Genomic DNA, 12,130 nt, shown 5'->3' with positions numbered 1-12,130 from the left:
TGTTCTGAAAACAATTTAACAAATAGTGTGTGGAATTGTAATTTAGTGTTTATCAGGTATGAAACTAGAAAATGAAAGGAAAATACAGGTAAACGCTTCCTAGAAGATGCGTTTGTTTTTGTCAAATTAATTATCTACCTACTTTAACAATTTAACAAATACTGTGTGGAAATCTGATAGTTTTATTGAAGTATCTCAGGTTTGGTCCCTTTAATTAAAATAATAATGAAAATTTAATATAAAATCTGAAAGTTAAGATCTTTAATGTCATATGTTTTCTGTTTCTAAAAATGGAGAGTTGTATGTAGTAGTTGTCTGCCTTGTGTTTAACAGTTAATTATTTGTCTTTTTAGAGTTGGTGTGGAGTTGCCAAATGTAGAAGTGAGATATAAGAATTTGATATTGGAAGCTGATTGTGAGATTGTTCACAGAAAGCCCCTCCCAACTCTACAGCTCATTTTCTGTTAAGCCTAGAATTGACTCCATTTATGAATTGACATAATCCATTCTCGGTCAACCATATTGATCTTCCATTACATATGTAGCTGAATTATTGTTGTGGAATTCCAATGGTTTGTGGTAAATTGATGTTACCTTTAACTTATAAAGGATGCATTGACGTTTCTATTTCTATCTTGTGCTTCTTGACTTCTGAAGGCTTTTTGATAGTGAACCTTTTTGTAAGAATATAATTTCTTATCCAATTAATAATTTGCATATTTAAGCATAAGTAACCTTCTAATTGTTCTTCTCTTGTCAGAACCAGTATGTTTGGGTCACACTGTCATAAGTTTTATATCCTCTTGGTCAAATCTGTATATAATTTAATGGAAATGCCTTACACTTAAGTTTCTTAGCGGAAGTTTTACTTGTGAACCCAAGTACCCAATTTGTATTAGAAAATTTAACAATTTGTTGTTTTGCCTTGGGATACACTATTAGAGATTAGAATGAATTCCAATTGGCTTCAGAAAATAATGCGGAAAACTCTTTTCTGCCAGAATTTTTGTGAAGGAAAATTTAAAAGGCTGCTGGGGAATGTATACTTAAGTTCGCTTCAATTATTGCAGGATGATTCTTCTGCTTGGCCCCCAAGTTGCAGGAAGACCACACTTTTAATGGCTCTCTCAGGAACTCCTGACAAATCTCTAAAGGTTTCAGATTTTCTTTGTAACTCACCATCATTTTAAATACATTTGGAATGTTACTGTCTTGAGTATCAGTCATATGCATGAATCTATAACTAAATATCTAACTTGCTTAAACATGATAGAATCATAAAAGAAAAGCTCGAGGCATTACAAGTACACATCTTTGATGGGTTTCCTAATTTTGTAGTATTTGATTATACCTTCCCTTTTACTGTTCTGTTGTATTCTTCTGCACAAACCAAATGTTTCTCTCCTATTTATTACAAATGGAATTTAGTTTAATTTTTTAGATTACCCTGCAACTTTTTCCAGAAGGATCAAGTCCATTTTGTAGTCATATGTTTATTTACTTTTAGCTTGATGCAAGTTATAACATTTTATATTATCTTAGTTTTATTTCCTAATTTACTCAGTTTTGCTTCTGTTTTCTTCAGCTAATTTACTTCTCTATTGTGTGCTATCATCGTTTGATTTCCTATTGTACTCAGTTTTGCTTCTGCTTTCATCAAAGGTAACAAGGGAAAAGTTTTCTTTGGTGGTTACTGGTTGGATGAGTTTGTTCCCAGAAAACATTGGCTTATATATGCCAAGAAGATCTGCTTTTTGCAGAAATGACCGAGGGAAACACTCATTTTTTCTACCTGATATCTTGGTGTTGGAAACCGAGGAAGTAGGCTTCTTTAATGAAGTTTTAGTCATAGGTGCCTTATCAATTCCCAAGACTAGTTGAAAGGTACAGAGCATTTTTTTTTCTGCCCGTGGAGATATGATGATGAGAGTCAGTAAAAGAGATGTGAATGTAGATACTTACATGAAGGTATCTTCAGCATATTTGACCTTTTTTTTATGTCTGATGTTTTTTTCTGTATGCTGTTGCTACATGTGAAATATCCGTGGCATTGGTTGTTATAACAGGCAGTTTCTACCTTCAAACAGATCATGTTTTAAAAGTATTTCTCTTTATTGAAGCTGTAGCCACATTTTTTTTTTATCGGTTATTTGTATCAAGCAAATGCTTTAAGTTAAAATCTTAACGGTCTTGTGATTTCCCAGGCCCTTGTACTCAATATCTGTGCTGACACAATGGTGGGAGACAAGATGAGAAGAGATTTGAGTACAAGTAAATTTTTATAAACGCATCTGCTCCATCTCCACTTGGTAGTAAAGTTTATGGAATAGATGACTCAAAAGGATTAGATGCCTCCCCCATTATAAACCTTAAATCATTAATTTTTCATTAAAATTTGCAGGAGAGATGGTTGTTGCTTGTCTGCAACAGCTGGTGCATATCCGAGATCCTACCTTATTGATTTCACCTCTGTCTCCAGCTTCATAAACCTTTGAACTCTTTGATGATGTCATTTTGATGTGGAAGGAAAGGTTGTGTAGCAAGGACCACACATCAAGTAGTAGAATTTTTCTGCGCCTTGTATTTGTGAGGCTCTAGAATCCCTTTGCGCCTTATCCGTCTTTCGCAACCATGTTTCTTTACTTTGTCACTGTTCCTTATAGACTGATGCATCTTTCTTTCTAATATTACTTCTATTTTAATGGTATATAATCTATCTACCTTTATTCTTTCTTGACTTTTGTTTTAGGAACAATGTTATTAAGAGTTTGTAAGCATTCTCATAGTTTGTGTAATTTTATCATAGTGGACAATATGATTCAGGTGCTTGAAAAGATAACATTTGATAACCTGTTAAAACTGCACAATATGACAAACAAACATAATTCCTTAAGAACTACTGAAATCATTTCTCTATTATTATCATTTTTTGAAATGAAAGGTATCATCTTCCCAAACAAGCATATATGCAACAAAAGTACAAAAAGGCATACATGAGTCCACTACAATATAAAAAACCCTACTAAAAAACTGTCAAAGCTCAAGCATAGCTATCAAAATATTTAGTCCATGGTTTTCTTGATTATCTAAAGCTTATTACATGGCATCTAATGTGAACCATAATTAATGTTGAATATTGCTAGCAGGTCAAAACCAAACTCAAAGGGTCATCAAAATTGAATCACAGCGCTTGCATTTTCCAAAACTATAAATGCATTGTTGTCTTCAGAGGCTGATGCATAGGTTAGAGCCCAACTAATATAAATTTCAATATTTTAATGTTAATGGCTATGAGTTGTTCTTTTGTTATTTGGGATGTTGTGAGTATTTGTTGAGAGTAAGAAAACTAGCACATTTGAACCATTAAGGGCTTGCTCTATGGACAGTATGCTTATTTGGGGAGCAAAAATTTTGCAACCCTGTTGGATAGCATGAGAATTGCAATTTGAGATTGATCTTAATCCATTGCAGGTAATCAATGTCTGTATATTACGAGTAGTTTCTTTGGTAAAATTTTCAAATAGAGTTGAATTAACATGTAAATATGGTCTTCTTGAATGTTTCCTTCTTAGCGATAGGTGTCGAGAAGTGCCGAAATATAAGTTGTTGTTGTTTGAATAGGTTAGTTGAATGATCGAATTGTTTTGAGGGAACCTCTAATGCAAAGATCTTTCAATGAAAATGCTCTTTTTGAATTTTTCTTTTCAAAAATCTGATTAACCTGGTTCGTGTCATAGATTAAATTCCATTGTGTGTTATTGAGTTAGATGTCCTGCTTTTACTAACTTTTGATTTTGTTTTCTTCAACAGATGATGGGAAGTTTTCTATAAACAGTTACAGGCTGGATGAATCTGCTTCCCAGAAAAAAAATCATCAGCTTATACAAGCCAAGACAATCTGCATATAGCAGAAATGACTACTGAGGGAACACTTGATTTTTCTGCCCGATGTCTTGGTGATGGAGAGTGAGGCAGGGAAGTTTTAGTTGTAGCTACTATATCAATTCTCACTAGTAGTAATTAAGAAAATCTCTCTATTTGGATATGAGGATGGAGGTCAGTAAAAGACAGGAGGGAGGAATTGTTCTAGATCCAGACAGATGTTTATGAGAAAGTATCTTTAACAAGTTTTCTAGCTTTAATATGATGTTTGAATGAAAAATTGAGTGAGATTAATCTCTCCATTTATCTAATAAAATTATGCCGTTTCACAAATAATAAATAAAAGCAAATAATTGCAATTTTAAAAATTATTGTTCTGAAAATAATTGAACAACTAGTGTGCGGAATTGTAATTTGTCGTTGATCAGGTGTGAAAGTAAGAAAAAGTAAGGAAGAAAATGAGTTAATCAAATATTTATTTGAAGAGTACAATTAGTGTCATGCGATAGCTTTCTAGAAGATGAAAATGAGTTTATGAGATATGAAATCGAAAAAAGCAACAAGAAAAGTTACGGTGGAGGCTCACCATATGAAGATGGAGATAAAGATGGGTAAGATTAAAAATTTCTCTCCAAAATCTAATTTAATTTAAAAATTTTAAACCTATAAGGTATATAGAATTACATTTTGTTAATATAAATATAATTTTGATAATGATTTCTCTCCAATAATTTTAACTTTCCAGACAATAGAATAATTCTATTGACTGAACTATACTCATTACAACAATTTAATAATAAATTATTAATGGTAATGAAACCAGCTCATCACACAACCATTGTCTTCTACCCTGGCCCTTTTTCCTCTTTTGGTACACCTTAGTTATAGGAGGCCTAAAAGTTGCGTCAAGCCTCTTGCAACATTCTAACCAGAAGCCAGCTCTGTCATCTTAATCTTATATCGGTTTGACTAATGTGTATTAAATGATTTTTAACTGTTGAAAGACACTGTCGTACAGTAGAGAAAGAATTAAATTTTTGCATTTCAAAGCAGTTTAGCATGTTCTCTACAGGGGTGTCTAGGCCCTTGTCAAGTTGAAGTCTTATGAGTGAAAGACTGGTAATTACAAATGTTTGGTGTTGAATATTAAGCTTTATGTATTAGGAGGTAATTAGACCAATAATATTAAGTTATTTGTAACAAATAACTGATTTGATACAATTAGTGTCTAGAAATTTATTCATATTGTATGTCTCAATAAACTAAAATAATAACATTAATAAGATAATTTTAATTTGATAAAAAATAATTTGTTTTTTTACATAAATACGAGATATAATAAGAGAATAATAATAAGACGATAATAATAATGACACTAATAATAATTTGAAAAAGGAGGGTACAAAATTTAATATTTGTAAATAGAAATAATTGAATTGAAATGTAATAATCAAACATAATAAAGATTAAAAAGAATTTATGTTTATATAATATGATTATTTATTTTTAATCTAGAATTATTTAATTAGATATTATTATTTTAAGTTGTATAAATAAATTTATATTATTTATTTGTAAATGTAAAATATTAGTTATAGGTTTACTAATAACCAATAGAATTTACTTGAAAAAAGATTGAAAAAAAAATTGAATAAGACAATAATAATAATAATAATAATTCGAAAAAAGAGGGTACAAAATTTAATGTTTGAAAATAGAAATAATTGAACTGAAATGTAATTATCAAACATTATAAGGATTAAAAAGAATTTTCAGTAAGTCTTTCTCACTGAGTCTATCTCTGTGTAATGTCTTGTCAAATCAATTTTGGACTCAAAACGTCGCTGTTCACCTGGAGGCTTCACAATTAGAATTTCTGTTGTCGATCTGGTCAACCTTTTCCTCTCTCTCTCTCTCTCTCTCTCTGAATCTTTACGTTCAAGAGCTTGAACCACTCAAAAATATTATTTAATTCATTAATTTACTGTTTATCAGTTGTGAATCTAAGAAAAAGCAAAAATACGACGAAATTTTCTATTTTACTTTCGATTTTAAGAGTTTTCTTTTGTCAGACCACAGCAAATTAATGAAGTCAATGGTAATCTTCAGTGTCAACTTTCATTTCGCGCATAAATGAAATTTGTGTTTATTTTAATGTAAAATTGCAACTGTTTCTGATGTCAAATCAATTGAATTCGGTGGAATTTTGATTTCAAAAGCAATTGATACGTTTTCACTGTAATCTCTCTTTATCATCTTCACATTTCTTCTCTTTCAATCGTTCTGAAATACTTTCTCTCACAAACCTCTGAAACCACATCCCTTTTCATTTCCTCTGTTTTCTCCTTAATTGCCCTGTTTCTCTTCCTCTCTTACTTTCTTAGAGCCTCTTCTGGTTCACCATCTTCTTCAGTTTACTTCATTTTTACTCGCAAACCAGATCACTTGATTTTTCACTCCTTTCCCACTTCCTGACTACTCTCTAAAGAAAAGAAAAGAAAAAAAAAAAAATTCCCCTCCTTTTCCCTTATTTCAGACCCAAAAAAAATTCTGTTTCCATATTTCTGATTTCTTTAAAAATTAAAAAAAAAAATTTCATTTCTCTTATTTGTTGTTAAAAAAATTGTTAATTTCGGCAATTGTCCTGTGATTATCTCTGTTTGAATTATTTCCAATCGCTTTACTTCTCTTCTGTGTTTTTCAAACTTTAAAGAAAAAAAAAAATGGTTGATGTTGCTGGGAGTATCGGGGGTGTGGTGAGTCCACTCCTTCAAATTGGAGAGTGGTTGGCTGCTCCGATTTGGCGTAAATTTATGTACTTATTCAACTACAGGAGCAACTTTAACAGTCTCCAAGAACAAGTTGATAAGCTGAAGAATACAAGAGACGAAGTTCAACATAAGGTCACTGCAGCTGAAAGAAATGTGGAAAAGATCAAACAAAATGTTAAGAACTGGCAGGAGGTTGTGGAGAAGACGATTACTAAAGCAGAGCAGTTGATTCAGCAGAATGCAAACAACCCTCGATGTTTCAAGGGATTGTGTCCCAACTTCATCATTTACTACAAACAAAGTAAGAAAGCATTCAAATTAAAACGGGATGATATTGATCCACTCCTCCAGCGAGAAAGGGAATTGGGTCCAGTTTCCAATCCTAGTAATCCACGGGAGATCTGGCTTAGACCTAGTGAAGATTACTTGACTTTTGAATCAAGAAACTCTACTATGAAGAATGTATGGGATGCTTTAAATGATGAGAATGTCTTCATGATTGGTGTTTACGGGATGGGTGGTCTTGGTAAGACCACTCTTGTGCAAGAAATTGGTAGGAAAGCCGAGAAGAAAAAGCTCTTTGAGGAGTTGTCTTTGTAGAGGTTAAAAAGCATTCTATACAATATTGTTGATCTGTTAAGGTTTGCTTTATTTTCTGGTCATGAATGAACAAATATATATATATTTTTTTTTTGTCTTGCAGGTTTCAGAATCTCCTGATATAAAGAAGATTCAAACAACAATCGCTGACAAATTGAAGCTGAAATTCGAAAATGAAAGTGAAATGGCAAATAAGATATATTCAAGAATGGAGAACAAGAATATCCTTTTAATTTTAGATAATATTTGGAAACCTGTAGAACTTGATAAGATGGTAGGAATTCCTTGTGGAGCTGATCGTGGAAGAAATAAACTTCTGTTCACAACAAGAAATGTAGATGTGTTGGAGCGAATGGGTTCTACAAATAATTTTGGGATGGGCTTTCTAAATGATGATGAAGCTTGGACCTTATTCACCAAAATGACAGGTAACTGTGTTATAGAATTACATTCTTAATTATAAATTTAATTTTATCATATTCATGCTCTAGGTTAGGGGTGGATCTGATTTGAATTAGTTTAGATTGAATTTGTAGCTCGGATCGAATTAATTGATTTTGAGATGGAGTTAGCTCAACACAAGATCAATATGTTTATCCATTCAATGAATCTGATGGCAATGTTCACCACTTTAATGAGACTGTTCACACCGTTGGTGGCTCTTTGGTGACATTGCTCATCAGCTCAAATGAGATCAAACTCGAATTCAAATTGAACTCAGGTTAACCTCAAGTTCGACTTGGACAAATCCACCCCTACTGTAGCCATCAAATATTTTTATTTGATTTATTGTGTTAATTGTTCTTTTGAAAGTCAATGTTTTTGCATTTTCATTAACAAGTTTTATTGTGAGTGGGAAAGTTTCATTTATGCCAACTAGGGGTAGAAAAATATTTTAAGCACTCTTTTGAAAACCCAACTTAATTGGTAAACCAGGAACTGGTCTATAGGTTGGCCCAATTCTCATAAATGAAGGAGTTGCTATGAAACTTAATCAAAACCGATGAACTGTACCAAACTGGTTGAACCGGCTTTGGCAAACTTTTACTTATTTTTAGTTTTTCCAAGCTACAACTTTTACCTCACCTTCACGTGATTAGCCAAATCCAGTCATCTCTCTCTTTCTTGAATCTTGCACTTGTATTTTAATATTTTCACAATTTTGTCCTATTGGCAATTTTGTCTTACATATATTAATGTATTTGTCGCTTTTAACTTATAAAGAAGCTTATGCGTACAAACTCATATACGAATGATAATATATCACTACAAGATTGAATAATTTTGAGATAAAAATAAATAATATTTAATTATATGATAATATATCGTTTCTCATTGTTTGTACATGTAATGATGAAGAGTGGTTGGACCCTCTATTAAAATCTCAATTAAATTAATGAGAAAATTTATAATTAATTTTTTCTTTATCTATGAAATCAAGTATAAATCATTTAATTAACATATTTGAAATTATTATTTTTTAGTTGTCTTTTTAATTGAAATTAATGTTTTAAAGAAACAAATATACTTGATTGTACTTGATAATTGTACAAAAGTTGCTTCTAATGAACTTAATATGGTTTATGTTTAAAAAATGTATTAAATGATTGATATTATTTAAGAAATTTATAATAATTTGGGAATATGTTGAATCGGCCGATTAAACCGGTTGAACCGTAAACTAGTAAGATTATCAATTCGATCATTGGTCTAGTTTTAAAACCTTGGTTTTAAGGCTAAACCATGGGGTGGGAAAATGTGACTTAGTGTAGTATTTTGATTTGCATATAAAAATTTAATCATAATTTTTATAATGTGAAGGTTTTAAACTATTATGAGGCTTGACTATGAGAAAATGTATAGTTTAGTAGATTTTGAACATGAATAAACATAAATTTTGTGTACTAATAAATAATTTTATGATCTTCTTTTTCTCGAGTTTCTTAAATAAAACTATTTTGCATTTAACATGTTGGTTCAAATCTTTTTCAAACACTTTGAGAGAGACATTATTTGCCACTTACTATGTTACTAGCATCCAATTATAGATTTTTACAAATAAAAATTTAAGAGGAATAATATTTGATATTTTAAAGTGGAATTCATTTAAATAAAAAAATTGATGGATTTATTTGGAAAACGATTGAAACTCAACATTTAGAACTTTTCTTGTTTTTAATCCAAATTAAGTATAAATATAAGTAGAAAATGTTATTTGTATAATCCTTGATCTCTTTGCAGGTGATGTTATTCAAACACGTGAATTGTATTCTCTATCAAATGAGGTATGCAAGGAATGCGGGGGATTGCCTATTGTCATTTGTACAATAGCAAAAACACTAAAAAATAAGAGTCATCCATCTGATTGGAAGGTTGCATTACAAGAACTGAGAGCTCCTGCACCAACTAAGTTCACAGGATTCCTAGAAGAGGAATACACGAAGATTGCCTTAAGTTACAAGTGTTTAAGAGATGAACTTAAGAAAATTTTTTTATTTTCTAGTCTATTGGAAAATAATACTTCCATTTCAGACATGTTTAAACATATTGTGTGTCTAGATATACTTGAAGGAGTTAACTTGACAATGGAAGAAGCACGAGATAGACTTGATAAATTGGTTCAGTGACCTCAAAGATGCTAGTTTGTTACTTGGTGAGTTAAAAAGCGAACAATTTGCTATGCATGATATTGTTCGTGCTGTTGCCATAACAATTGCATATGTGGATTATCATGTGTTTACAACAAGGAATGACGTTGAACGAGAATGGAAGGATAGAGATAAACTCAAGAAATGCACAAAAATCTCTTTGCTTGGTAACAGTCCTATTATTAGTCAGCTTTGGCCTAACTATTTTAGTTGTCCAAATCTTGAATATTTCTATATAACTAATATGAGGAAGTCTTCTTTCAAATTCCTGAAGGACATCTTCAAAGTGATGCCAAAGCTTTGAGTAATGAATTTAGTTGGACTACAACAACTGTCATTGTTGTCATCAGTTGTTCTTCTAACAAACCTTCAATCTTTGTGTTTAAATTATAGCGAAGTTAAAAATTTTGCTATTATTGGAAAGCTAAAGACACTAAAAGTTCTTAGCTTGCAAAACTCAATTATTAAGGAGTTTCCTATAGAATTGGGTCAATTGATTCAACTAAGGTTGTTAGATTTAAGCGAATATTGGAAATTGAAAATTGTTGCTCCAAATGTGATATCACAATTGTCCCAATTGGAAGAGTTTTATATAAAGGGATGTCCTATTAAGTGGAAGCATGAAGTACTTGAGGAAGTGAAGCTCTTGTCCAGCCTCACCAATTTAAAATTGGATATTAAAGATAACAATGTGTTGCCTAAAGACTTTTTTTCCAAAGAGCTTAAAAGGTACAAAATATCAATTGGTCCATCATGGTTTCATTTTGGAAATAGCCAACTTAAGTGGTTGAGGATATTACAATTTAAATTTAATTCTACCATCTGCTTAGAAAAATTACGTGGAATCAAGAATGTTGAAGTTTTGCAGTTGGACGAATCTTCAGTGGAAGAGAATGATACTAAGGCTTTACAAGTTATTTTGCAATCCAATGAAACCAGACCCCTTTTTAACAAAAAGGTTTGATTGACTATAACTTATTATACTTCTTTATTGTTATACTCTTATTTTCTTTTGTATGTATTCTCATTTGCTAACATATATTTGTGGTGTTGTATAATTCATTCTATTTTGAGTTTTCCTTTTTCTAGTGATTTAAATTTTTACTTCAATTTCACTATTAAGTACATTTCAATCTCTACATTATATAATCTTTATCAAATTGATTTCATCATTTCATGCTTGATTTTGTAGTTGATACTACTAGAGACAAAAAAAACAAAACACATTGTTAATATTTATGGCATGTCATCTATAAATCCATGAAAACTAATTATTATTTTCTTTTTTAATTTTTCTGATGAGTTTGTAAATATTAAAACAACAATTAACTTTGATTGCAAGTTATTTTCACCGATTTAATGAGATTAGAATTGATCCATATTAGTTTTGGAAAGATTTGGGAGAGCCAACTTTCAACTTTTTCTTATGAAAATTTGACAAAGTTGATTTTGGACCGATGCAATAAAATAAAATATGTGCTTCCATTTTTCATAGCCAAAAGCCTCTAGCAATTGCGATCCTTTAAGATAACGAATTGTGAGGTTTTAGAGAAGATTGTTGAAGAAGAAGAAGAAGAAGGAGCAAAAGTTGTTTATTCTATCTTTCCACAATTAACTAAGTTGAAGTTTAGAGATTTACCAAAACTTAGAGTTTTCTATCAAGGAGCATATGCTTTGAAATTGTCAATGCTAAAAAAGATGGCCATAAAATTTTGTCCAAACTTTACTTCAAGATATCAAAGCTTCGAAGATAATGAGGAGGGTGAAATTCAAGTTTTAGAGTCAAAATCCATTCGCTTGGAGCATAAGGTATTAATCTCATGTTTATTTCTTTATTGAAAATAGTAAATAGAAAAACCTTTAGATACACACACTTAAGTATATGATTTTTAATGTTTTTTTTTTAAAATAAAATAAAATGACTAATCAATTGAATTTGGATAAATTCTTATAAAAATCTTGTCAATTAAATATATTATAGTGCAGAGTTTAAAAAAGCCAATGTTGTTTTAATTTTGAATTAGAAAAAAAATTGAGAAGCAATCATGAATTTAAAATCTTGTATTGTTTAAAACTTGAGATAACATTAATATTTGTGAAATTAAATTAAATGTTAATGATTTATTATAAAAATAAATTAAAATAATTAAATGATTGTTTTTTAAGTCCTTGTGGTGGATCATCTTATTGTTACACCCTAATATTATGTCTCAAATTGGGTCCCCCTAA

General features: G+C 30.7%; 2 protein-coding genes across 3 annotated transcripts in view; both read left to right on the top strand.

The window, feature by feature from the left end:
• LOC123208395 overlaps positions 1-12,130 on the top strand; it is a 52,756-nt gene that overhangs the window by 28,440 nt on the left and 12,186 nt on the right. The gene's annotated exons all lie outside the window — the stretch shown is intronic.
• Positions 6,176-10,456, top strand: LOC123208397 (probable disease resistance protein At4g27220). Of its 2 annotated transcripts, XM_044625886.1 has the most exons (3): positions 6,176-7,255; positions 7,357-7,681; positions 9,495-10,456. In XM_044625886.1, the coding sequence occupies exons 2-3, from the start codon at positions 7,438-7,440 to the stop codon at positions 9,878-9,880; spliced, it is 630 nt and encodes a 209-aa protein (XP_044481821.1). In that variant the 5' UTR covers positions 6,176-7,255; positions 7,357-7,437; the 3' UTR covers positions 9,881-10,456. The 2 variants fall into 2 exon arrangements, with proteins under 2 accessions (XP_044481821.1, XP_044481820.1); XM_044625885.1 differs by lacking the exon at positions 9,495-10,456 and having other exon boundaries at positions 6,185-7,255; positions 7,357-7,498.

Source organism: Mangifera indica, chromosome 2 (genome assembly GCF_011075055.1).
Source record: "Mangifera indica cultivar Alphonso chromosome 2, CATAS_Mindica_2.1, whole genome shotgun sequence".
Lineage (NCBI taxonomy): Eukaryota > Viridiplantae > Streptophyta > Magnoliopsida > Sapindales > Anacardiaceae > Mangifera > Mangifera indica.
This window is presented reverse-complemented; position numbering and strand designations above follow the sequence as displayed.

Bases quoted from the DNA above. Each gene is read 5' to 3' on its own strand.
- LOC123208397 (XM_044625885.1), top strand. From the start codon at position 6,606: ATGGTTGATGTTGCTGGGAGTATCGGGGGTGTGGTGAGTCCACTCCTT.